The 26843-nt window shown below is 37.2% G+C and overlaps 1 protein-coding gene and 1 long non-coding RNA gene across 3 annotated transcripts; one reads left to right on the top strand and one right to left on the bottom strand.

The window, feature by feature from the left end:
* Positions 1 to 1343: 1343 nt before the first annotated feature.
* Positions 1344 to 6456, top strand: LOC127964986 (uncharacterized). Of its 2 annotated transcripts, XR_008155222.1 has the most exons (5): positions 1520 to 1607; positions 1707 to 1757; positions 2019 to 2193; positions 2397 to 2836; positions 5859 to 6456. It is a non-coding gene; the product is annotated as an uncharacterized LOC127964986 (long non-coding RNA). The 2 variants fall into 2 exon arrangements; XR_008155223.1 differs by lacking the exon at positions 1707 to 1757 and having other exon boundaries at positions 1344 to 1607; positions 2397 to 6456.
* Positions 6457 to 13008: 6552 nt separating this feature from the next.
* Positions 13009 to 26473, bottom strand: mxra5b (matrix-remodelling associated 5b). Its single transcript, XM_052565512.1, has 7 exons — positions 26289 to 26473; positions 25140 to 25351; positions 24487 to 24616; positions 23886 to 24276; positions 19459 to 23466; positions 17696 to 18596; positions 13009 to 16645 (listed from the first exon to the last, which is right to left on the bottom strand). Exons 2-7 carry the CDS (start codon positions 25313 to 25315, stop codon positions 14743 to 14745), a joined length of 7509 nt encoding a protein of 2502 aa, XP_052421472.1. The 5' UTR covers positions 25316 to 25351; positions 26289 to 26473; the 3' UTR covers positions 13009 to 14742.
* Positions 26474 to 26843: the final 370 nt, after the last annotated feature.

The following is a 26843-nucleotide window of genomic DNA, read 5'->3' as shown; positions in this document are numbered from 1 at the left end:
GAAGTCAACCGCTTGAGAGGATTCCAGAGGACGCAGCTCCGATCACATTAGTTCCCAAGCAAAATAGAGGACAGGTTGATTATTGCTGTTTAGCGTTTGCAGTAATCTATGATGTGTCCCTGTTTGCGTACAGGGACATAAAAAAATAATTAAAAGTGATACGTGGACCAAGGTGTCTGAGATCGTTCATTTTAAGTAAAGGATCTTAATATTTCGTCCACAACAACATTTATTGAGATCAACTTATAACGTCAACCTCCTTGTGGTTAGTCTGCATAAGATCAACAAGTCTGTTTGCTTTGTAGCTACTTTAAATACAAAATAAGCATTCGGTCTACCTCAGAGCATCTGAGCGCTCACGAATCTTCCTGCAGCGTCGTGAACAGAACAGCCGGATGTGAACGCGCAGTTACACGTTTCATATAGAACGTTATTGATTTAGATCATTGCACTAATAACGTTGTTTCAGCAGAACTTGGCTCACATGAACAGTAATCACTACAACGGTAACACTAGAAATGCATAACACATTACCTTCAGAAATTATTCAGACGATTCATTATTCAACGCATTATTACACAGAACATAATTTTAAATATAATTATATTCATAAATGACTGTTAAAACATCCCAAAACAGCACCCAAACCTTGCAAAGACCTACCTCATTAATTATTCAAATACAACAGCCAATGTCTCCAGCAGCAGACCTTTCAATATGTTATTTTTGTGTTAGTAGTTTTATTAATTCAAATTACAATATGCAGTTTGTGTGTAAGTATATGTATATGTATATATAAATCATGCAATTCATTTAGTTAAGCATACAGTATTGTATTGTTTATACGCAATTCCTTTGCGCAGCTGAGCTGCGCGTTGCATGCGATCTCAGAATACATTTTTGGCGGTTTTGGTAATGTTAAGAGACAATAAACAGAGACGTTGAGATCAAACGGTGAAGTAAAACAAGACTATTGAGGTCTATTTTAGTTATAGCCTAATATGGGTTTATGTTATGGTCTGTCTCAGATCATTAAAAAAAAGTGTGCCCCCCTATGAAAATTAAATGCCCCCCCATTTGGTTTGTTCTGGCGACGGCCCTGCCTCATTACCTAAAACATCTATAAAACATCGGCTCATTTTCAAATGATGTCACCGTAACTTGTTTAGACAATGGTCATGTAGCGATTTTTTTTTATTAATTATATATTTAATTATATATTTTATTTTTATTAATTATATATTATTCCAGCAGTTTATCGGAGGGAAAATGTAAAAGCGGATTATTAAAGAGAAGTCCTGACTGTATTTTCACCGTGTTTTTCACTTTTTTACAGAAAGAATCCTTCTCTATACAGTGAGCTATTGTTGCTGTTGCTTTCTGAACTACAAAATGAGTTTTCCATTCATTCTTGAGTGATTATTGAATGAGACTAAATTATAAAGGTAATGTTTTAACTCTAACTCCAGATGTTTGTTTGTGTAAATGCTGTGTGTGTGTTGAGTTCTGCGCGAGCGGGGAGTTGCCATGGAAACGGGGCGTCAACGCAAATACCATTACTGGCAAGCAGTAATCTCCGTCTCTCGCTGCGGTTTACACTGTTTTAGGTATGTTTAGTCGCTAAAATCACACAACTTTTATATACAAACGTTCCTGACACGTTTCTTACTTGTTATTGACATGTTTCAATTAAATTTATTTTATAGAAATGGTTTGGTGTCTCCGAAAAAGTCCGTTAGCATCTTAGCAGTTTTCAGGTAACTTAAGCTAACTCTATAGATTGAGCTCTCGTTGATGAAACTCTGGTCTTTTAATCAAATCTTCGTGTGTGTATGAGATATTTTGATGGCTCTGTGAATGTTTTGCTGGTGATTTGTCAGTGGTTTGTTGGAAAAGGCTGATTTACTGAATCGATGACGTCACTTACACTGAGAGTGTAATCGGCTGAAAACAAGTTCACGTGAGTTTTGATATTTCATAATAAACAGATATTAATACAAATTATTCTGTGATTTTAGGAGGACAGAAATAAACTCGAACTCTAGAACAGATGTGAAGCTCCAAGATTTCAACATTTCTGAAGGGAGATACTATGTTAGAAATACAGGTGAACTGAAGAAGCTCATGAAATACATTAATATGCCTTTTTCAGAATATATTTCACCAATTTAAAGAAGTCCCTGACATCAAAACGTAAGTCACACTCAACCTTAAATTAAAAATATAGATTCTGTTATTGTAAGATTGTATTATTAGTAGTAGAATTTGTATATTACATATGTTATTATTGTTGTAATATATTATTCTGTATTTTATCTGCATTTTACCTCTGCTCTATCTTGTTTCCTTCTAATGAACCTGTAACTGCAGAGTAAATATTGTTGTGTCTGTGTCAGATGGCTTGTTTTGTTCCTGGACTCTTCAGTGATGATGAGCAGAGTCTGAGTGAACCTGCTGTCAGACAGTGAGTACCCTGAGTACCCTGGGGTTTCAGTCAGGGCCTTCAGTAAACAACTGTTAGATATCTGTACACATCTTACACATCTCTGTTACAGCTAACGCACCCGGATGTGTAATGCCCATAGTATGCCACACACAGGCTCTCAACAACAATGATGGCTGGTCAACAACTTCAACAGTAGGCTAGATTAGTGTGGGTTAAAGGGATAGTTCACTGATAGTTCACTTGGCTGATAGACATCACGATGCTGCGCCGGAAACAGCGTCATCTGCTCCAATATCACGCCTGTGCATCCGTAGTCATGCGACAGAGAAGTCACGTCTATGGACAGTTGTGAAAGCGCTGACAGCTGGGTGCCCAGGCTTTGGAATAAAGGTAATACTGTTGTAAGTAGTGCTCATTTTCATGTACAGACCGATCATTTCTCTTCATTAGATGTCAATGTGTCACCAGGAGACACCGGTATTGATATGGTCTTGTTGTTTTTTTGTTTTGTTTTTCTCAAAAACCGGCAGCCGCTGACTTGCATTTAAGAATCACCAAGGACAGCGGTTTCACCTAAAAACCTTTACTGTTCTACTGCAGAAAAAAAACCTTGGATGAGCTGAGGGAGAGTAAATTAACAGCAAATGTTAAATCCCTTTAAATGCAGAGTAAATTTCCCTACATGCTCAGTAAAAGTAATCAGCCAATACACTGGTGACGGGAATGACGACGCCCAAAGCAGCAGAACTGTACAAATGCTGGACATCCACACACCGCACCACAGTATTATCAGCTAGAGATTGACCAAAAGTAGGTTTTACCGATACTGATAGCTAGGTTAGGGCTGTGCGATATGGACAAAAAAAAACCTATCATGATGTTTTGATCAATTTTGCGATTTCAATTTTAATCACGATTTTGACACACACAGACATGCTTTACAGTCATACATGCATTCAGTATAAATTTGAAACATATTTCCAAAAGAAAACCAATGAGAGCTTAATCAAAAAGTTGTAACATGTCTCTAGAACAGACTTAAGTCAAAATAATCACTAAGTAAATATGGCAAACAAAATCTAGACATATGGCAAAAAATTATAATAAAAAACTGAAATAAAACCCGTGTTCAGGGATGTTTTTTTTTTGCCATGTATTGGTTATAAAGCTCACTGTAGCGGTGCCTCTGGTGTTATATGATTTGCCCAATATATTTATTGCCCAGTGTTCACACATACTTATGCAGTGCGTATACAGTAAGTTATGTGTATGCGGTTCAGAAGTAGCAACGAGAGCGCATTGTTGTAATGCGAAAGCACATTAAAATAATGCACGAGCGCGAATCCGTCTGCTCGCACGCAGATTTCCTTTGCTCTGTTAACAAAACGTTTTACCACGTTCAGTGTGAACGTTATGATCTGTTAACATGGACTTGAAAAAAAAAAAAAAGGCTACGCATCACAGACAGAGTGTGTGAACCTGGCATATGCCCAGTCTGCTCTGTTTTTGCGCTCCACTTATGTGCGCTGCATCCTGATTGATTCAGATAACATACTGTGGGAGGTTGGGGCTGCAGGAAATCGTGCTATAAAGCGATTTAGAAATCCCGCTCACTCAAATCGAGATTTTATTTTGATTTATCGCACAGCCCTAGGTTGGACCACACTGGCCGATACTGATTTATCAACCAATAGTTTTTAAAATGGATACTGTGCCACGTGATCCTTCAGAAGTCATTCTGATTTGCTTCTGAAGAAACATTTCTGATTATTATCAGTGTTGAAAACAGCTGTGTTGCTTCATTTTTTCAGGATGTTTTGATGAATACATTTTTAAAACAGTACAGAGTTTATTTGAAACAGAAATGTTTGTTTTAACTTTTGATAATTGATAAGACATTGATAATAATTAAAAATGTTTGAGCAGCAAATCAGAATGTGCCCCAGCATCCTCAGATCATTCTACACCTGCACTATAGAGAGCATCCTGACGGGCTGCATCACGGCCTGGTTCAGAAACAGCACCGCTGGCAACCGTAAAGCTCTGAAAAGGGTCGGGGATAGCTTTTTCCCTCAGGCAATCAGACTAATGAACAGTCAGAACTAATACACCCTACAGAATACTCCCACAATATAGTATGCCACACACTGCACTTTAACTTCACCAGTTCAACACTGGACTACACATACACACTGCTTTTAACACAATACCCCGTTTCCGCTGGATACCATCCAATGCACATGCATGACATTTCTGTATCCATTTCACGTACACTGTGTTGCACCTTAGCATATTTTTATGCTTATATATGTTTACATAATGTGGAACGTGTACATTCTGTGTATAGTGTATAATGTTTAGTGCTAACTGTATGTATGTACATACTGAGTATAATGTGTAGTGTTAACTGTAAGTTTGTCTAATAGTGTACTGACTATATGTATGTGCATATTGCGTATTTTCACCTGTTGAAGTCTGTCTGGATATATGTTCATTGTTTCTGCACTTTCTGTAGCAAGCTCAAAAGAAGTTCACTCACCAAGGCACATGTGCTGTAGTGAGGTGACAATAAAAGTGACTTGACTTGACTAGGATCATGTGACGCTGAAGACTGGAGTAATAAAAATTAGCTTAGATCACAGAAATAAATTACATTTCCCAATATGTAGAAAACTCTGTTGTGTTAAATTGTAAAATTTCACAATATTACTGTTTTTAATTCCTTTTGATCAACTAAAGGCAGCCTTGGTGAGCAGAAGAGACTTCTCTCAAAGATGTAATAAATCTTACTGACCCCAAACTTTTAACGGTAGTATAAATTACAAATATGATGTTCCAGCTACTGAAATGGTACTGTGGCATGTGTATTCTGTTCTAAAGAGAAGCCTGTTCCACAAATAATACATTTACAGAGATCACATGAAACACTTCATCAGTAAACTGATTTCTGAGAGCATTAGTGGCAGTGTGTTGATTTTTGTTTTTTTATTTGTGAAGTGTATCATGTGATTGAGCACCTGCCTAAAGTTTTTGGATGTGCCTTTATTAAACCTACTTGTGATCAAATCAGATATATATAGCAGAATAAGCACAAATGTGGGCAGCAGCAGCTGTGGTGCTTGACCTGTAGTGAGGTCACTAAATTCTAATAGCAAGAATTTGTCAAAGTCCACTAAAGGAAGTAGAACTTTGGGGTATTCCTCTTTGAAATAGCCTTGCTAATAATATTTGGGGCTTGGGCACTTTTTTAGTTTAAATTAGATTAAAATACATAGTTTAGTATTCACACAACACATCTAATAACCATGCACTCCAGTTATATGTGATTAAATACATCATCTTTTGTCTGAAATAATATGAACAGCAGCAGCTATGCTTAACTTTCTATTTTTTATTCCTGTTTCTATCTCAGGATGACCATCCCAAGGTTTCTAGAGATGACACCAGCTCCAGACTCAATCCAAACTCACTTGTGAAGACTTCAGATGACACCAACGCTCACAAAGACTACAGACAACGGCGACTGTACATGAACACACAAAACCATATTTATTTTATAATATTTTAAAGATAATATCAAACAAAATAACTATACACAAAATATTATCCTTATTTTGCCTGTAAGAGTAAATTTGATGATTTTCAACCTGCTTTATTGCAATGTCTCTAATATGTGTAAATGAACAGTATGTACTCTCTCTGAGTTATGTGGACCTACATGTCCCCTTTTATTTGGAAACAGCACTCTGCAGGATGATGCAAAATTAAATGAGTTTTGAGAAAATGACACAATGCAGTACCTAAATAAAAACATGCTGTTTTGCAAAATGGATTGAATATTTTTTAACTTGCCCTTTAAAAATGTTGAAAGACAATGTTAATGTTAACTGAACACAAAACTAGAGACTTGTTTAGTAATATTTTATCAGAAAATATTTTTGAATTTTTATCATGCAATTTAAAACATTTTAATTGCTTAATTATTGTTTGCCTGGGTTTATTTTGTGTCTATGTAACTTTTTAAAAAGTTTTTGGCATAAAGTTAGCCTGCGATGCTGACAACACTGAACACGTGACTTTTTTATGAACTAGAAGATGGTCTTCCCAGTGAGTCTCAGTCATCTGGCTTTTTAAACTGTAACCTTGTAGTAATGGTTATTTGTGTTTTTACTATGGTTTTACTGTAAAAGCTGTAGTAAAATCATGGTTAATTTTCAAAAGACTACAAATAATCCCAAATGATCCACTTTTGATCAAAGCATCTGGTAAATGTTAATGTATTACGTCATTCGAGTCAGTTCGGGAGTTCGGAGAGGGTTCGCGAATCATTTGAATCAGTTTGGGGATTGCGAATCATTTGAATCAGTTCGGGAGCTCGTAGCGGGATCGCGAATCATTTGAGTCAGTTCGGGAGTTCGTAGTGGGATCGCGAATCATTTGAGTCAGTTCGAGGATCGCGAATCATTTGAGTCAGTTCGGGAGTTCGTAGCGGGATCGCGAATCATTTGAGTCAGTTTGGGAGTTCGAAGCGGGATCGCGAATCATTTGATTCATTTCGGGAGTTCGTAGTGGGATCGCGAATCATTTGAGTCAGTTCGAGGATCGCGAATCATTTGAGTCAGTTCGGGAGTTCCTAACGGGATCGCGAATCATTTGAGTCAGTTCGGGAGTTCGGAGCGGGTTCGCGAATCATTTGAGTCAGTTCGATGATCGCGAATCATTTGAGTCAGTTCGGGAGTTCATAGCGGGATCGCGAATCATTTCCCAGACAGCACACATATTTTGCATATGACAGTCACTGCAGGTGAATCTCTGTTCATCTGTTCTCTTCAAAATAAATGCATAAACAAAAATAAAACAATGCAAAAATAAAAGTGAATAAATGGGTTAATTAAAATTATGAATAATAATATATTATGATGGATTTTTTTCTACTTCTTCCATCACAATGAAGGACAGTGTTAAAGTCTAATGTACGGTGCCCAGGAGAGATAATGGTCAGTTCACTTAATTCTTGGGAGTGTAACAATATGTCATGGCCACGAGAACATTTTGTTGATTAATAATAATAATATACAAATATTACGGGGGAAAAGATCAGCTAATAGACTTACAAGACTGTAGGATGGATTAAAATGTTTTCTTGTAGGCCTATTGTATATTATGCACTATGTAAGTTCATGATAAACTTAATTTGAATGCTGACTATCACACATGTCAAATTGCAAATACAAATGCAGCTTTGCACAGTAATTAGTTAAATAAATCAAACTAACAAACACCAGTAAGATACTGAACAAACACTGACTTCAGACGATCTTCTGAGCGATTCTTCACAGAAACACAACAAACCATCACAACACGCTGATTAATCAATTTAAAGGATTCAGATGAAAGCTCTGAAAGAAACTGTTAGTAATTGTTCTTCACAGATGTTGTGCTTGACATTAATGAAATCACTTCCAGATTTGTTTAATTGTTTAAAGAGTCGACTCCATCTGTGTCTCATTGTCAAGCTTTCTCTTTTAATGTTGTAAGAGAGAATCACGAGACAAGAAATATCTTTTTACTCCTTTAAATATCTCTCTCTGGATGCACAGTGTTACTAAAAATAATAAATTGTGAACTGAAATAGAATAAAAGTTAACTGAAATGAATAAAATAAAAGCTATTTTACAAGGCATCATTTCTCATTTTATCTTGACGTAAAACTAAATGTTAACTAGAATATAAAAACAAATAAATAAATTAAAGACTGCATAGTATCTCAGGGATACTAAAATAATAATGTTATTATAATTATAATAAAATGTCTCGTTACTGCAGGATAAATGGCAGTACCTTCATAAATGTCAAGCCCAAAGAGTAAACTTATTGTTTATATATTTGATGTGTTTATAGGGATGAAAAACAGCTGCATGACCAGAACTTCAGTAACTGTTCAATAACTATGATCAATGGATCTAATCATACAATCAGAGCAGTCCATCAATGCAAACATGAACTAATATGATCTAATATGACATGTTCCCCAGCTCCTGGAAACTCCCAAAGCCTCTGGAAACCAGTTCAGCAAATCTACAGGCAGAAATAATGAAGCAGAGGATTTTTAAAGCTAAGAAGAAAAACAGAGAAGTGTTTTTAAGCACGCTGATGTGTTTTATCCTCATGAGCGTGAGCAGATGGTGAAGTTTTGATGTGAGAATGAGGAGCGTGTGTGTCTTAAACAGAAACCTGAGAGGACTGACCCTCGGTGATAAAACCAGAGCAGATCCTGATTGATTTCACAGCACAGGTCACTGCTACTGAGACACTACAGTTTCTGTTCAAACCGTGCCATTTACATCTTACTTTTGTGTTTTCTGTTGTCAGTTTCACTTTGGTTAGTTTTATAAATATTTCAGAATTTAAATGCAGGATTGAATCTCTTTAATTAGCATTAATTAAATTAAATTAGTGCGTGCACAGATTACAGAAATTGTGATTGTTTAACGAGAGAAATATTAGCAACTGGAGACATACTAATATTTCTGCATCAGGGTTATTTTATTACAATACACTGGAGTTTTAATTAATATTTTGGACCATTTTTTATTTTCTATTTTAATTTTAGTTAAATGTCTTAAGTTATACATTTTATACATTTTAATTTTAGTTTGGTATTAGTTCTGAAGTACATCAACTAAATAAAAATGAGAAATGTTGTCTTGGCAAATAACTGAAATAAAATAATTAAACTATGATAACTTTATATTTATGAATCTGTGTATTTGTGTATTTCATATTTTTCATTTTTTTTATTTTGAAATTTTATTTAATATCATGTTTTCACTTTAATTTTAGTTGACGTTTTTGTAATATTTCTATACACACACATATACACATGTATGTATATATATATATATATATATATGCGGTCAACTTCATTCAAACGGAAAGATTTTTTTTATTTGCAGATATTTATTCTCATTTTAAACGATAAATAATAATAATATACTAAACATAATATCTTGCATCATTTTACTTTTTAAGTAAATGTATCTTGTCTTAAGAATGATTACATATTCGCTCTGCAAAACAGACAGAAATTCTGTGAAAGAAGATCATCTTGTTCAGTCTGGAGCAAGTAGACAGTTTAAAAGCAGCTGATCTGTAATTAAGTTACTGTAGCTGTGCTGCTATTTTTGGTTAGTTAGTCCATGAATCTGGTCAAATATTGTGTTTCTCTGTTTCTCATCCGTGAGAACACAGACTACAAAGCTGAGTCTGCTGCATGGGAAAGTCTGTGTCACATGCTGCACGTTTTATAATGAAGATTATGAGATCTTTGTGGATCTTTTGAGGAACAATAGCGGATAAAACTGTGGGCGTCACAAATGAGCTGCTTTTGCATTATCCAGCCACATAAATCAACCCTGCATCAAACACAAACACAGATGCGAACCCAGTCTGTTCTCTTGTGTGTCTCAGGGTGAGAGTTTCTGCAAAACCATTAGCATTCAGTACTATAAACTCAATCCCAATCCCTTGATCTGACTGAAAAATCATTGCAAGGGAATTTAATATCAACGCTCAATTTACTTTCTGAAGACTCAAGTTTTTATTGGAGATCTTTGAAGTGCATCTGAGGAACATCTGCATGGATGTTATAAACTCTGAACATCACTCTGAGGAAGTTTTTAAATCGCTCCGCTTCAGCAGACACACGAACGCTTAATCAGGACGGTTAAGGGACAAATGCAATGATTTCAAAATGATTAACAAAACTCAAAAAGCATCCCAAAGACACACCAGATCAGCACAATACCACTGTAAATGAAATCAATCATCCGAAATTAACTAGGCCTATAAACAGACTAATAAAAAGGGTTAATATGAGAGAAGGCCCTAATTTTTACAGATATTCAGTGGGACAAACAATATATTTGCATTACTAACTAATATAAATAAACATTCTGTCATCATTTCAAGAAACAGATTGAAGAGCTGCAAGATTATTGTGGATTAACTGTTGGTTGTCCGAGAGATCTTCACAAGTTCCTGGAGAGAGTACAGAAGCTGGCAAACATTGATCTGAGTGGTCTCTGAAATTTAAGATTGCCCATAGACGCACAAACTATGCATTACACCAAACTCTCTGTTGTAGGGAAGAGCATGTGTGAAATCCAGATGATTTCGATATTGCAGGATACCCATATAAGAAATTGAGGAAAATCCAAGAAGAAATTAACAAGTTCTGGTAAAAGTGGAGGCAGCTAGCAGGACCAAACCTGCTTTGTTTGTAAGGAGTAAGTGGCACACAAAGGAAAGAAACGTCACTGTAGACAGTGTCTGGGTTGCAGACCAGAACGCTCTAAGAGGTCAATACAGGTAAGGAAGAGACATCAAGGTGAAAGCTGATCCTAATGTAAGAGATGTTGTTGATGTCAGAGATTTTGATTTGATTTGGAGACAGATTTGGAAAAGGTCACAAAAGGTGAAAGAACTCAAATCCCATCGACCGTTCTTCATAGAGATGTTCGGCGGTTTGTTCTGTTGATCCCAGTGGAGGAGCAAATTAATGATCTGGAAGAAATGAGTTGAATGTGACATCTTCAATTCAGGAACCAAGAATGCCAAGAGGTGCGAAGTTAGAAACAGAATTTATTTAAAAGTGATTTTAAGAGTAACTGAGTTCTGAAATTTCTGTGTTTAATTGATTGTGTCATGATTATGTCAGAGGAAGCAGGTTACGGAAAGCTATGAAGAGCGTCGGAAACTGTCAATGTATCATGGAAGAATACGCATCAGATGCACTTTATAATTCGTCAACACTGAACGGCAGAAAAGTGAAATAGTGCTCATTCTAAAAGATTACAAGCGCGATGAGTCTCTGGTGGCCTCTTCTACAGAAAGATTGCATGACTAGTCACGAGCAGATGAGGATGATAGAAATATGTTGAAACTATTTAAACAAGTTTAATACTGATTTATATTCAGATAAGTGGCATCTTATGTGTAAATATTGTGTTATTTGAACTGAAACATGCTAACTTATATTGTGAATGATAATGCTGCACTATAATGTATATGGTTCATATGTGTGTATTTATCTGTACTTATTAGTGTGCATATTGTGTAGACTTGCTAATGCATAGAATGTCAAATGTATGATCATTATTAAGTATTTTATTATTTTATTGTATTTTATTCTCTTAAAGGCTATCGACCTAATCTAAATCTATTTGAACGCAAGCTGAGCTTTTTGCTATTGAAATGGCAAACTACTGTTTTAAGTTCACTATCATCTGTTGGAAAGTTGCTTTAATCAGTTATGAAACTGAATGGAAATCAACACACTGAAAACCAACCATGATTGTGGAAAGTTTATTGAAGATGCAAAGTAAAAGCCATTTTTGAGTTGATCCTTGTGTCTGTGGTTGACTGAGCTCTTTTTCGAGTTAAACGCAGTATTGATGTGTGAACTTCCACAACAACAAGATTTCCAACAGATTCACATTATAAATTCATCATAAAAGGAGCTGACTTCACTGTCAATATATATATATATATATATATATATATATATATATATATATATATATATATATATATATATATATATATATATATATATATATATATTTATATAAACCTTGAGAAGCCTCGAGATCGAGTAAAGGAGACTGAAGCTGGCATGATTTTGGGAGGAACGAACCAGAAATTTGAAGCGTATGACTCAGAAACAGCTGTTTTTCCACTCGGGCCCTTTCTTTTCGACCTTATTATCCATAAATCTATGATTCTTAAACCATCAGAACTCTTCAGGCTGGTTAGACATGAACCTGTAAGAGGTGGAACTCCTTTCTATTATGACTCATTACAAAGAGAATTGTAAACAGACTAATTGTTTTTAGTAAATGAATGTTTCATCGCTCTACATATGGAACTGAAATAAGCATATAATACAGTTCCTACAGTCTATAATAAACCTGACAGCTGCGGTCATCACTATCACTTCAAGTCAAGGTCAGTTGTGCGGTTTAGGAATCATTAAATATTAAGAGCAATGCACCCTGGGAATGGAAAAGGAGATGAGATGAGGAGAGGAAAAATGTCACTTAAAATGAACTTTTGATTCAAAAAATATTTTGGCTTAAATTCAAGATTTATGTATTGCATTTAAAAATTTCCATGCATTTGGACAGTTTTTACAAATAAACTTCATGCTATGCATATTTGTCATTCATACTTAAATGAAACAAAATGTCTGCACTCTGGAAAACATTCTAATGTTTATTATTTAGTATTTATCCATGTATATTAACTGTGCATATTACTATGCATCAGTTTGTTTTATTGAAATTTTATTTTCAAAATGCATTTATGCAAACAGCTTTGAATCAGTATAATCAAATTGCAAAACCAATTACATTTAAATAATTAAAAAGCATGAATGGCTAAAATATATATATATATTTTTGGTAAAATTAAAGAACCATATGTTAACAAATTACTAAAGAAGTATGAAAACAGTATTTATAAAAAAATGAAGCCAGTCCAAAATTATGGATTCGTGTTAGTTTTTAGACAAAAACATACAAATAATTTATTAAAATAAATGAAATATAATATACAGAGAAGGAATAAACAGATCCAAATACAGACTGTGTTCATTCGTGTGTTAAATCAGCACATTTCACCACAGTTTCTCAAACTCAGAAGTGGCAAAAGAAAAAAGTAATAATGTGCACTGAAAACTTATTAAAACCTAATAATGTACACTGGTAGGAATCCCTGATTCCATAAATAAACTGTTTTCACATTATTTTCATTTTGGCAAGCATAGCTGTTAGTCGCGGTCTCAAAACCTGATAAAAAGGTTGTGGGCTGATATGCATAGACTAGTGAAATCATAGCTGAGGGGAAGATAAGAAAATCCTTTCAATGGTGAAAAGCATCAGTATGTTCCATAAGAATATGAATATAAAAATGCACCCAAATATTATGTTGCATAGGCTATTAAGCATATTATATTAGCAGCATGGTAATACAGTCTGTTACTCATGCAAAAGAAGCTGTTTAGAAAGCATCTGCATTCATCGCTTGCAGCAGAAATTAGGTTCAGTGCAGCCTATTTCATGCAAATGAGCACTTCTCATCCAAAAGATGTGCACGAGTGGCTGTAAAAGAAGCTACTATTATAAAACAATTCAATAAGTGTCAGGATGTTGGCTTTATCTAGCTTTCTAATAAATCACTGAAATTGTTCTCTATTGCATTTTTAAGAATTCTTTCTGATGTGTCCGTTCCTTTTTTTTTTTTTTTTTTTAAAGAAAAAAGCATCTGTTAAATGAACGCATGCATGTAAATAAATGCATACTTGTCATTTACTAAATGAATGCATGTTAAATGTGAAAATAATGTAGGTGCAAAAATCAGGATTCTATGAATGAATTGGTTTACACTTTACAAAAAAGTCTCATTAGTCACTGCAACAATGAGCAATACATTTGTTACAGAATTGATTTAATCTTCCTTAGTGTTAATTAATAATACAGCTGTTCACTGTAAGTTTATGTTAGTTCAGGTGCGTTAAATAATATTAAGAGATACAACTTTTGATTTCAATAATATATTAGTAAATTATTAAATTCAACAACAATAAAATAAAAATGAAAGAAATTCTAAATCATATAGTCAATAATCTTAGCTGATGATCAATGTAGTTGGCAAAGAGAACATTATTGTAAAGCATTACCAATTAAATTCATGTGCTAAATGGAGCTTATGGTTCTTGATAACTAAAAGCACCATATAAATAGCAAATAAGATATTAAATAAATGGTAACACTTTATTTAAAGCCTTTATGTTTAATTCATTGTAAAGGGTTATTAAGGGGTATAATGCATTATAATTATTCATAATGTGCTTTATAAATTATTACGAAATGCATAGTGTAATGATGAATTGTTGAAGTGTTATAAAGTCTTAGCTGGCAATGCATTATTACAAGGCATAATAAATGCATTAAAACTACTTTTATAATGCATTATACATTAAGTTTTTAAGTAAAGTGTTACCAAATAAACAAACAAATTAAATGAGAGCTTGATTATCAGTTTGCTTCCCAAGAGCATGAACGGACATCTATTAATGTAGAAATACTCCAGAGTCGCTTAATTTGAAGTGGATTAAAATATCACACTTTCATATTTACAAGAGTCAGTAGAAAGTGATTCCAAAAGATTATATATATATTTTTACGAACAGTCTTAATGCAGTTCTTCGGGCTTGTCTGTAAAGTTAGTTTGCATCAAAACACATAAACATAAGTTGATCTGCTATCGTTACCCACCACGTTTTTGGCAGTGCACTTATAAACGCCATTGTCTCTGCTGGAAGGGTTCTGAATGACCAGTGAACCTTGAGGATGGAGATACTTGTTTCCATAAAGTCGTGGCTGGATGCCGACCTTCAGCTGAAGACCGTCAGGCATTTCCCAAACCACCTCGGCTTTAGGCGTAGCGAGAGAAACACAGTTTAACTGAACAGCCACACCTGGACTAGCGTAAGTCACTGGTGATGGTCCTTTGGTTATCCGTGGTGGATACGCGATTACAATCACTGAAACCGACAAGCTGGATGATCCATGCTCATTAGTCGTTTGACAGAGGTACATCCCTCTATCGTACACAGATGCCCTTTGGACAGCAAGAGTACCATTGTTTAGGACCGAATATCGTCCGGTCGTCTGTGGCCGGGTTAAGACGACTCCGTTTGGTAGAGTCCAGGTAAGTTTGGGTAACGGTTGACCACCGGACAAACAGTTGAGATGCAGATTCTCACCATTTATAATGCTGACGAGTGAGCTGTACTTGTTAGTGATTTCCGGCTTCCTGTTGGACTCTAATGTCACGGTTCGCTCGACGTATCCGATGCTGTTGCGCCCGACACATCGATACCGTCCGATCTCAGAAACCGACGGGTCTCTAATAACCAAAGTGCCGTCAAATCGATGATGAAAACGGAAAATACTAGTTCCCCTAAGAAGCGAAGTCCCATTAGGGAGAATCCAAGTGATCTCTGGTGGCGGTTTTCCTTCAACGGAACAATTTAGATTTATTATCCCATCTGAGAGTTGGACGGACTCTGTAGGCGGATTTCGCAATAGTGGCTTTTCATCTCCTTCGGTCACCTCGAGTTGAAACTGCAGTTTGGCTTCTCCTCCTTTATTGTGTGCGATGCAAAGAAGCGCGACAGAATCGCTTATCCGCACTGTGTGGATGTCAAGCGTGCCATTGCGATGAACTGTAATCCTTGAGCCATAGTACGGTGCCGGAAGCACAATGTTGTTGGGAAACACCCACATGATCCTTGGAATTGGGTTGCCTATTGCTTTGCAGTCTAAAAGCACACGCTGATCCTTTACGACAGTTTTACGAACGATCCCATGACTCTCAAATCCGTTTATAACCGGCGTTGACACAAGGACTTCAACATGAACGACTTTCTTGTCAATTCCCACAACATTCCTTGCTGAGCATGTATAATTCCCGCTGTCAAAATTTAGGACGTTTTGAATGTGCAAAGTGCCATCGTTGGCGATCTGGTACTTGTCGGAAACTGGCACTATGGCCCGATGAGCTGGAGACGTCCATGTGATTACAGGAGTTGGCTCTCCTTTGGCGCTGCAGTTAAGTATGGCGTTTTCTCCGTAAGGAACTTTGACGATGCTGTAAACGTTGTTTCGGATAATCGGTGCATCTGCTACCACCTTGATATGAACCTTCATTTCATCTTTCCCAATCCGATTCTCGGCGTAGCATGTGTAGTCGCCTTCCTCCTCCATTCCGACTTCGTTTAAATACAGCGTGCCATTATCAAACATCACGTATCTCTTGGCACGAACCCTGTTATCATCAGATTGAGGGATGCTGTTGACCGTGGTACCGTCTGGAAGACTCCACGTGATTTCTGGGTTGGGAAAACCAGAGGCGATGCAGTCGACTTTCAGCTCTCCTCCATACAAAACCTCACGATCGCTTAGTGACTTGTAGTTGATTTTAGCCGCTTTCATCATTACATTGACTTTAAGTAGAACATAGTCGTCACCCATTTTGTTTCTGGCCACACAGAGATAGTCGCCTTCATCCTTCTCGGTCACTGATGTGATAGTGAGTGTGCCGTTGCTGAACACTTTCATTCTGCGATCAAAGCTAAAATGAGCGATAAAAAGAGGTTATGTTATTATACGTTTGACACTATTAAATGTATCATTTATTACAATTTGTAACTTGTGATAGCTAGAAAAAGTTCTTCTTTTGACATATTGCATGTTCAGATATTCAAAATTTTGTACAAATTATCAATAATGGTAACTTTTTCTTAAAAACGCTAGGGGTGAAAGAGTCAAGATCCATTTTTCACCTACAAATTATAAAACTAAATTTGGATTCACTTATTTAAAAACCTTTTCAAGGCTATCAACAGAGCAAACCAATATTCTCATGGGAGCAGAAATATTACACTACATTTAAATGTGTTTTAGCTCTGGTTCATATCAAGATAATTATTTTAAGAACTCAAAACTTAATTATAGTGAAAATAAACAACAACAAAAACGACAATCTGAAATCCTTGATTTCTTGTTTCAGAAACACCAAATATAAGCAAACTACTGCTCACATTTAAATGTCAACAATGCCTAGCTGTACATCTGTAAAGTTGCAAATATATAAAGGCATTTCAGATTTAGTAGCACCACATGTTGTTTTATCAAAGCGTAACAAAAAAATGTAATTGTGCCAAAACCACAAATTGACTAAATCAAGGCGGTGTTTCCCCAAAGCATCATAAGCCAAAGCAGATCATACAGACCACTTGTGTTCATGGTTTCTAACTTAGGCTTATGCTGCGTTTGGGCAAAATACTGTTAAATCAGAAGAACTATGCTTTCTTCTCTGCATTTGATTAACATTCTTTTGTCTTTTGTCTCAATCCATTTATTTTCTTTTGATTTGTCTGTCTTCTGTAATTAATTAACTCTTCATGTTGTTTTACTATTCGGTGAATCATGCTCTGTAAGCAACAGTGTATATGGAGAGAATCAAAATAATTCCACAGAAAGCCAGAGACAGTAAAATCCATATTTGTGGTGTCCATAGTGTTCAAACTGAGATCTGTAATATTTCCTAATGTTTTAAAATAAGTCCCTTCTGCTCAGCAACACTTCCCCAATGAAAATATAGTATATGCAATTCTTTTACCTGTAATATGCATCAACCAGTTTCTTAGACGGCGTCCTCCAGATGATCCTAGGATTGGGGCTTCCAGTGGCTGAACAGTTGAGACTCAGCTGATCTCCATAGCTGACATCACTACTGTGTGCAGAAGTGGACATGATTCTGGCCATAGTGGAGCTCCTCTTCACCTGCAGATTCACAGTCCTTTTAGCAACACCCACCGAATTCACAGCCACGCATTCATAATTCCCAGAATTCTTCTCTGTGGGGTTACGAATAAACAGCGTCCCATTTGGGAAAACAAACAAATTGCTATTGATGAACTGCGAGGGGCGAAGCTGCGCACCGGTAAACGTGACCCAGCGTAGTGTTGGACTGGGCATGCCTTTAGTGGTGCAGTGCATGAACGCTGATTGGCCATCAGAGACAGTGTAGTTCTCCCAGAGCTGCTCGTGGATTGTGGGCGGTGAAGCTTCGATGTGGAGCCTCACAGAAAGCATATCGGTTCCAGCAGCGTTGCTCGCTATGCATTTGTAGATGCCTTTGTCCAGGTAATTGGTGTTTTTGACTTGAAGTGTCCCATTGGTGAAGAGCAAGACCTTCTGTTGGCTGTTACTAACAGCTCGCACCACCGATCGATCCGGAAGCACCCAGCTGATGTTTGGGATTGGGAGACCTTGTGCTTTGCATTCCAAGAAAGCACTGTTTCCTAGATAGACTGTTATATCTTTATGATGTGGAGGCATCATTCTGGGTGCATGGGCCAACACCACTAGGGTCACCATCATCTTGTCAATGCCGTGTGGATTGCGAGCGCTACAAAGATACTGCCCCCGGTCCTGAAGCTGGACATCGTGGATGACAAACGTTCCGTTGGACTGGACCTCAAATCGCTGGATTTTGTTATTTGATGATATGATGGCCCCTGTGGAAAATAAACCATGAGGGAGAGAGATTAATTTAAACCAATGAAAAGCTGCTTTTAGTCATTTAGACACATATATACAAAAAATAACAGAAACCAAACGTTTTAAATAAAAATATTTAGAATTTAGAATTATGTGCTTTAAATTTGAACAAAAACACCACTAATATTTTTAGCTTTACATAACCTCTGTTTAGTCTCTATAATTTAATTAATATATTATAAAGTAATAACATACACACACACACACACACGCAAAGTGATTGAAATTAAAAATTACTTTTTAAAAAACAATATAACATTTATATATATAAAAAATAAATAAAACATAAAATCGGTCAAATAAACTATCAGAAAAATATCCAGAACTTATTTATAAAAAATATACAGACAAATATGCAGAAATACAGTATAATAAACATTAAGAATTTTTAAGCACAGATGTTGTGCAGATGTTTTTCATAATTTCTAGAAGTACAGAAAGAGAAAGAGAAAGAGAGAGTGAAAGAAATATGAAAACAAGTGTCAATATTATATATATACTTACACATACATACTGCAATGTGCACAAAATGGTAAAGTGTCAAATTAACCACAAGCAATGGTTTAACTTTTACAAATAATATGTAATTAAATAAATAAACAAATAAATGAATGATAAAAAATGTAAATTAAATAATAAAAAATTATAATAAAGCAAAACAAAACACAAATCATTTTTTAGGGAGGCATTTAAGAAAAACCCATTTATCTTCTATTGTAAAATATATCAAAGGTTTATGCATTAAAATAATTCTCCAATTCCTGCATATAATTCACAGCAACTGTACCTGCTTGCCATATCATACAGTATGTGAGTTACCTGTGGAGACTTTGGTCCATGTCAGGAGTGATTTTGGCTCCCCCTCAGAATCACATGGTAACTGCACATCTGTCCCAGCATTCACAGTGACTGTGCTGAGTTTGGCAGCAGTGATTCTGGGCTTCATTTGCAGCACAGGAAGCATTTGAGGTCTTTGAGGAATCATAACTGCACCTGACTGTTTGTTCACTGGTTCATCGATCTGAATTTGATTGTTTGGCTGCGTGGTGCTTGACACAGTCGTGGGACTCGAGGTGGCAGATCGAGCAGTTGCTGTCGGTATCTTAGGTGTAGTAGTTGATTTGTCATTGTTGAGAGAGTTTAAATCCACAGGTGAGGTGGTGCCAGAAGATTTTCTGATAATATTAGGGCTAATATTCACAGAAGGATTTCTACTGTTATAGTATGGATACCTGTGGTTAGTGCTGGGAAATCTTCCCCTGTGCCTAGAATCAATGTAGTTTGTTCCAGGTTTTCTTGAATAAAATGGGATTCTATTGTCTGGTAAGAGATAACTGGGTATTGACTTTATAGCAAGTGTAGTAGTAGTACTAGTAGTTGTCATCATAGTAGTAGCTGAAGTAGTCAAAGTAGGCCCAGCAGTAGTAGCAGCTATCGACAGTGTAGTAGATGCTTTTGTTTTTCCAATGAGCTGGGTTATATTGGGAATTATGGCTGTAGTTGCTGGTAATGTAATTGTGTGCAAAGTATTCAGTGTTGTAGGACGAATCAAAGGTTCATTGAGTTCATGGACAAACTGTTCCCTATGGTCTTGCTTAGAAACAGAGTTTGGTTGTAATAAGTAAATCTCATTAGTTTGAGTAGTAAGATTATGCAATTGTGATCTTGTGGCTAAAGACTCGGTTTGTCTCCCAACAGATATTATGGATTCTGGTGTTAAAGGAAAAGATACTTGGTTGTGAATGGATTTGTCTTCTTTAAAGCTTTCAGTTGGTTGTGAAGGTGGGTAGTCAAGGTGTTGTGGCATGGAGGTGACTAAATATTCTTCTGTAGAACTTACTTCCAATGTATCGTTCTCTTTTAGAACATTGCTCAAGTGTGATTCAGGTAAGTGGATGACATCCAGCCTGTCTGTGTCGAAAGTAAAGCTGATCTCTGTTGGATGAATCTCTTTGTTGGCCTTTGGTAATGCTGTCGAAATCATGCCTGTGAACTCCTGCTGGGCAGTTGTTAGTGGGACCATTTCGACGCCAAGTCGAGATGTCGGATATACACTCGTGGGAACCAAGTTCTCATCCATCTTCTCCGTAGATGCAATGCTTCTGTCCTCTTCCTCCTCAAAATAACTAACGTCTTTATTATCCAACTCTGATGTTGTGCTCATGAAGGGAGATGCAGATGGAGTTCTAGAATTTGTAGGCATCTGTTGGATTCGGAGGAAACTGTTTGCCTTTACTTTGTGTATTTTTGAACTAGTTTTCTCATCCGGGAGCTGGATGGTGTTTTCCTCATTAATGGCATTTGGGAATACCCTCGGCACAGTAGGATGAGTGGGACTAGTAGTCAGATATTCCGACGTTCTTTCAGCTAAGGTTGTAGAGTAAATGTGAGTGGTTACAGGGATAGTTGGATGGACTGACAAGCTTCCAGCTGGATTAGTGGACAACATGTGAGCAGTGGTTGTACTAGTCGGATGGATCAACGTGTCATTAGATGGGGTTCTGGAGTAAATGAGACCAGTAGCTGTAGAAGTTGGATAGATAATTGTGTTTTCAGCTGGGCTTGTTGGATCTGCTTTCAAAGTTGGAGCATGAACTCCTGCAGCTGTAGAGGTTGACCATGGTCTTCTTGTTGGAAGCTTTGAGAATGGGAGTCTTAATTGTATTCGTCGCCTACCTCCAAATCTTTTCCTGGAGCTCCATTGATCTTTTGCTCTGGATGCTGAGCGTGGGCTTGATGTAGTAGCAAATGAATTGCTGTCAGGCTGTCCAAAATCAAAACCCCCAATCTGTGACTGGACGCTGGTATTTTCTGAGGAACTGAGCTCATTTTCTTTCTCAGACTCCGGTTTGATGATAGACCTGGAATTTACTTGGTCATTTTCAGCACTTATGGTGCTCACATGCCCTCTTTCTTCAACATTTACCTCTTTCATAACATAATGGTATCCAGATGTGGGATTTGAGATGTAAAGCACCTCATCTGAGCTAGTTTGTAATTCTGGAGGAGCCGTTAGGTATACGTTATTATTTTGTCCCTTGATATGAGGTGTAATTGCATGATTGTGGTAAACATCCGCTTGGTGTGGCGTGCTGAAAGTGTTTGACTCTTCCTGTGGACCGGAGTCTCCAGAAGAACTCTCAATGTCGTCAGTCAACCCCGGATGATCTACATTTTCCATCTCTGCAGCACCATGTTGGACAATGTTAACTGATGAGTTCTTTTGAGAGGTTTTCTCACGGATTTTGGCCAAAAGAACAGCCCACTTCTTAGGGTCTATATTGTTCTTGGTATTAACAGTTCTTTGGTTTGTTAAGCCAGTTCTGTTTGGTTGTTCATGCATGCCCTTTCTAAAGGGTCGTCTATGGCGGATTTTGCCAAAATAACGCCCTTGAGTTCTTGCATTTGGACCCTTTCTTCGATTAATAAAGCTTCTGTTTGGTACTCGGGTTTCATCTCCGGAAGCTTCCTCTACGTCCTCCAAATAGGCTTTTACCTTAGAGAAAACCCCCGCTGCAGACTGTGGCCGTATTGGATACTGTCGCAATGGTTGAATTCCTTTCCGTCTCATAACAGTTAGTTTAGTCACCAGTACATCCACACCATGCTGGTTCATGGCGACACATTTGTGATATCCATTATTGTTGAGCTGGCTATAAGGAATGAACAAAGTCCCATTGGGAAAGACTAAAGCCCTGGATGAATTTGCTTTGGCATTCAGTACACTGCCATCTGGAAATATCCAATTCACCATAGCATCTGGAGTCGCAGTAGTAAGACACGGCAAAGATGCAGACTCGCCAACAAACTTTGTTAAAGCATTTCCAAATTCTTCACCTGGAAGCGGGGTTGAGGACTCTATAACGGAAAAACGGAAAGGCAGAACATCTGTATCTCCTGCAACCTCAGCAATGCAATAATAAACCCCAGAGTCTGTGTGCTCGACAGATTTAATGTGAAGTTCGCCACTGCTAGAAACAGTGACTCTTCTGTGGGTTGTGTCGAACGCAGCTTTAATCTTTGACCCATCAGGCATCATCCAGTGAACAGCAGCGTTTCCTGAGCTTTGCACACGGCAGTCCATTTCAATCGCACCACCCACAACAGAACTGAAGCTTGTCTGGGTTTTATTGTCATGTTCAATCATGACCCAAGATCTGACGGGCTCCTTGTCTGTAGTGGTAGTCAAATGAGTGTTAAGAATGAGTCTCATACTCTTGGAGGAGGAATAAGGCCTGTTTAATTTAATGTTCACGGAGGACTGCATGAGCCAAGATGGACGGGCTACAACATTGGCTCTGACCCCAGTGTAAAAATAGGTATCCCTTTCGATGTCCTGTCTGTATCTGTAGCTCAGCTCTGGCTCTCTGCTTAACATGATTTCCCTTCGGAGATGCACAGGCACTTCACTATAGTACGCAAGAAGCCTCCAGAAGCTCTCATAGTTGTCTCTGTCCACAGGACACTCCAGGTCAAAGAAGAGAGTCACGTTAGCAGCGATCTCCAGAGATTTCGTATAATTCCAGCTGATTTTAGTGGGTTCTATTGGTTCAAGTATTTGACAGATCAAGTCGACTCTAGTCCCATGCTCGTCGGATAAACCAAGGGAGACGTTTCCAAATGGTGGTTTGATCCTGTCGATGGGCAGAAGTTCACTCATGTTTTCCTCTTGTGAGACGTTCTTCCCTGGAGAGCTGATAGCTGGTCCAGAGCAGATGAACTCTTTGAGATTCAAGATGTCTTGTCCTTTAAGGTGTTTAGGAGACGCACACAGTGGACAGAGCTGACCGCTGGCAAATGATCTGTCCTTTTTGCATTTCATCACTCCTAGAAAAACAAAACAAATCCAGAGTTCAGAAGATGGAATTTGTTCTTCTATCAGTGTTCTAAATATTCAAACATCTCTAATTTTTCTCTTTTAATTTTTTTTATAAATTTTTCTTTAATGGCAAAAAATATTAGGATATTAAGTAGAGATTTTGTTCCATGAAGAAATTTTATCTGAACAACGTTAAAGGTGATTTTCTCAATATTTATATTTTTTTTGCTCCCTCAGATTCCAGATTTTCAAATATTGGCAGCATTTCTTTACACAGAACCAAAGCCTACAACCTGAGCGGACCTCAAACAACACTATTCAACACAGAGATTTCCTTAAAGAAATTCAGATATAGTTTACATCTAAGTTTACACATTGTGATATCTGGACACCGATCGTCTGAAGTACTCAGAAACAGTTAAATTACCTGGATTTTTTGCGCTCCAGTCCTGTAACCAGCTCATCCGACAGTCGCAGCTCCATGGGTTTCCGTATAAGAAGAGGTTCTCCAGCTGAGGGATGTTCTCCAGCATGTTTCTGGGCAGCGTGCTGAGGAGGTTTTCAGAGAGGTACAGGTGCTTCAGGGTGGACACGGGGAAAAGCTGCAGCAGCGAGAACGTACTGAAAGTAGCAGGATGGAGCTTCTGTAGATGGTTGGCCTCGAGATGAAGCAGACGCAGTGAGGTCAGCCCACTGAACGCATCTGGGTGGATGAACTCGATGCGGTTGTGGTCCAGATGGAGTCTAACAAGGGCCGTCAAACCAGAGAAGGTGTGACTGGTAATGACTCGCAGTTTGTTGTAGCTCATTTTTAAAACCTGCAGGAAACAAAGTGAACTCTGTGTCATTTTGACAAACACAAGGCATCACTTACAGCATTGCTTACAGCTGTAGTCTGTTCAGCATTTGAAATCTAACACAACACCATAGACAGTTTTACTTTGAATCTTTTTTAGTTGAAACTAATTCATTAGAACTACGTTCATGAATGACTGCTAGAGTGCTTCCCCAGATGACTGTGATTTTACCTGCAATGAAACCAGATCCTGAAAAGCAGCTTCGGGTATTTTCTGCACATTGTTGCTGTGCATCATCAGCAGCTCTAGTTTTCGAAGGCCAGCAAAGGAGACGTCTGTGATGTGATTTATTGTGTTAAACCTGTTAGAGAGCAAATGCATTGTTGCCAATACTGTTATCTTATGCTATAGTGTAAAAATATTGTTGTTCCTCTTTTATAACTTACTCTGGATAGAAATGTCTACTGAATGCATAAATATAAATGCTACATTTTTATGTACACATATTAAAGTATGGAAAGCTGGGGCTAGTTGTCATATAGAAGTTGTATCAAGAGCTGTTCTTTCTATCCTGTAATCTTATTGCTAAGGTATTAAAGTTTGCAAGTTAGATTTTTACATACAGTACATGAGAGACCCAAGATATATTTTGAGACCAGAATATGTTGGCTTGAATAGAACTACCATCAATTTATTCAGAAAATCTAATAATTGCTTTAGTTTAAGTTTTGCTTAAAGTAATTTTTTTTTGTCTTGCGCCTCTTATAACAGTCAGTCAAATGTTCAACTGAAATAAATGTGGCTTGACTGTAAAATGCATGCAAACTCTTAATATTTCGTATACATGATCCTATGATAAACCTCCAGTTTCTGCCATGACTTACCCAAAGTTAATGCGCTGGACCTGTCTGGAGATGCCTGTGGGAACGGTCAGGAGCGCACGGAAGGTGCAGTGCACTTCAGCGGGAGCAGAGCAGGCGCACAGCCGTGGACAAACCCCACCGGAGACACGAAAACTGACCAGCAGCATCAGCACCAGCATCATGCATGAAGAGCCCATGATGTCTGCTTCTGAAGACTTCTCGGCCCTCTAGCGCTGAAACACAGTATCACAACTCACACACAGCCAACAGGTGTCCACAAAAACACTCACATGCATGCATTTGACAGATGCTTTTATCCTTTTAATGTTCACAGTTAATCAATTCATGCATTCCTTGGGAACTGAACCCATGACCTTGGTGTTGCAAGCACATTTAAAGTCATTTAAATATAATAACTATCACAATTTGTAACAGCTATAGCATCTATGGAATCAGATACTATCCTACTGGATAAACTGAAGTATCTTAAGTTAATTTTTTCACACAGTTCCTTCAGCAGGATCTTTTTTGACTCCTCGGGGTCTTCAGGGTCAGTTCTAAACCATGCAAGAATTCCTTTTGCATTCCTCAAGGATAACTCGTTTCAAAAGCTCATTGGGAATTAAATTAAGCCAGCTAAAGCCAAATAAAAGCTCAACAGTCATCCATCAACAATTACAGACTGAACGCATGATTGCACAATAATTAAGTATATTATACATATATCTGTTGTTGTACTGCATATAGAAACATATAGAATAGCATCTGTAGAAATTTGTTCTTACTGATATATTTAATCCTTAAAATGTTGTCAGTATAAATTAATGCATTCAGCAATATTAAATAATATTTTAAATAAAACTAATTCATTTAGATGCAAGCATTTTTAAGTAAAAAATAAATAAAAATAAAAACAATGTTCAGTGTGCACTGTAATGGCCTAAAAGTGGTTATAAATTAAATGAATTGTATTTATGAATAAACATATATAAAGTTTAATGATAAATCAATATTTTAAATATTTGTATATTATATAAGTGTATAATACAGCAACAGAACCAAGAGAAAAACACATTTAGATCATAATGCTTTAATGTTCAGTTTTCACTTAAAAACACTGAGCCACGGAACAGATTCTAAACCAAACAGAATGACTGAAAAGAATCTCACCTTGATGTTCTTGTGAATGACTGCCTTCCCACACTTCATTTCCTTCAAGCAGTTCTCTCTCAGATCAGCTTCACACAGAATCCACCAGAATAAAATATCACAGCATCCTTTTATAAATGTTCACCCGGTGTTCATATACTTGATAAATGCAACAGAACTAAGCAGCAGCGACTAAAACAAAAGCAGGTCTAAAAGCTGGTTTCTTTTTCAAAGCCTCACGTGATAAATAACTCTGTGAGGATCTGTGAGGTGCTTCACTGTCTGCACAGAAACTCAAGAGTAGAGCTGGAGAAAAGCCTCTGTGAAAGCCAGGCTTGAGTGGGAGGAGCTAAACCAAGAGAAACCTCCTCAGATCATCGGCCCCCCTCTGAAACCAGGGCAAACACCCATCTACTGCTCCTGCTACTCAAACACCATCAATTAAACACACACACACACACACACACACAGACAGAGCAGATCAAATGATTTTATTCAGAGCAGTTTTGCTGAGAGTTTGTTTTAAAGGCAATTGCATTGGATCATGCATAAAAACAAACACAAGATCTGAGCTCA

This window comes from Carassius gibelio, chromosome B9, assembly GCF_023724105.1.
Source record: "Carassius gibelio isolate Cgi1373 ecotype wild population from Czech Republic chromosome B9, carGib1.2-hapl.c, whole genome shotgun sequence".
Classification (NCBI taxonomy): Eukaryota; Metazoa; Chordata; class Actinopteri; order Cypriniformes; family Cyprinidae; genus Carassius; species Carassius gibelio.
This window is presented reverse-complemented; position numbering and strand designations above follow the sequence as displayed.

Bases quoted from the DNA above. Each gene is read 5' to 3' on its own strand.
- mxra5b (XM_052565512.1), bottom strand. From the start codon at position 25,315: ATGGGCTCTTCATGCATGATGCTGGTGCTGATGCTGCTGGTCAGTTTT. The intron at 24,617-25,139 runs GTAAGTCATGGC...GCTCTCTAACAG, and splicing joins GTCCAGCGCATTAACTTTGG to GTTTAACACAATAAATCACA. The intron at 24,277-24,486 runs GTAAAATCACAG...TGTTTCCTGCAG, and splicing joins AGGATCTGGTTTCATTGCAG to GTTTTAAAAATGAGCTACAA.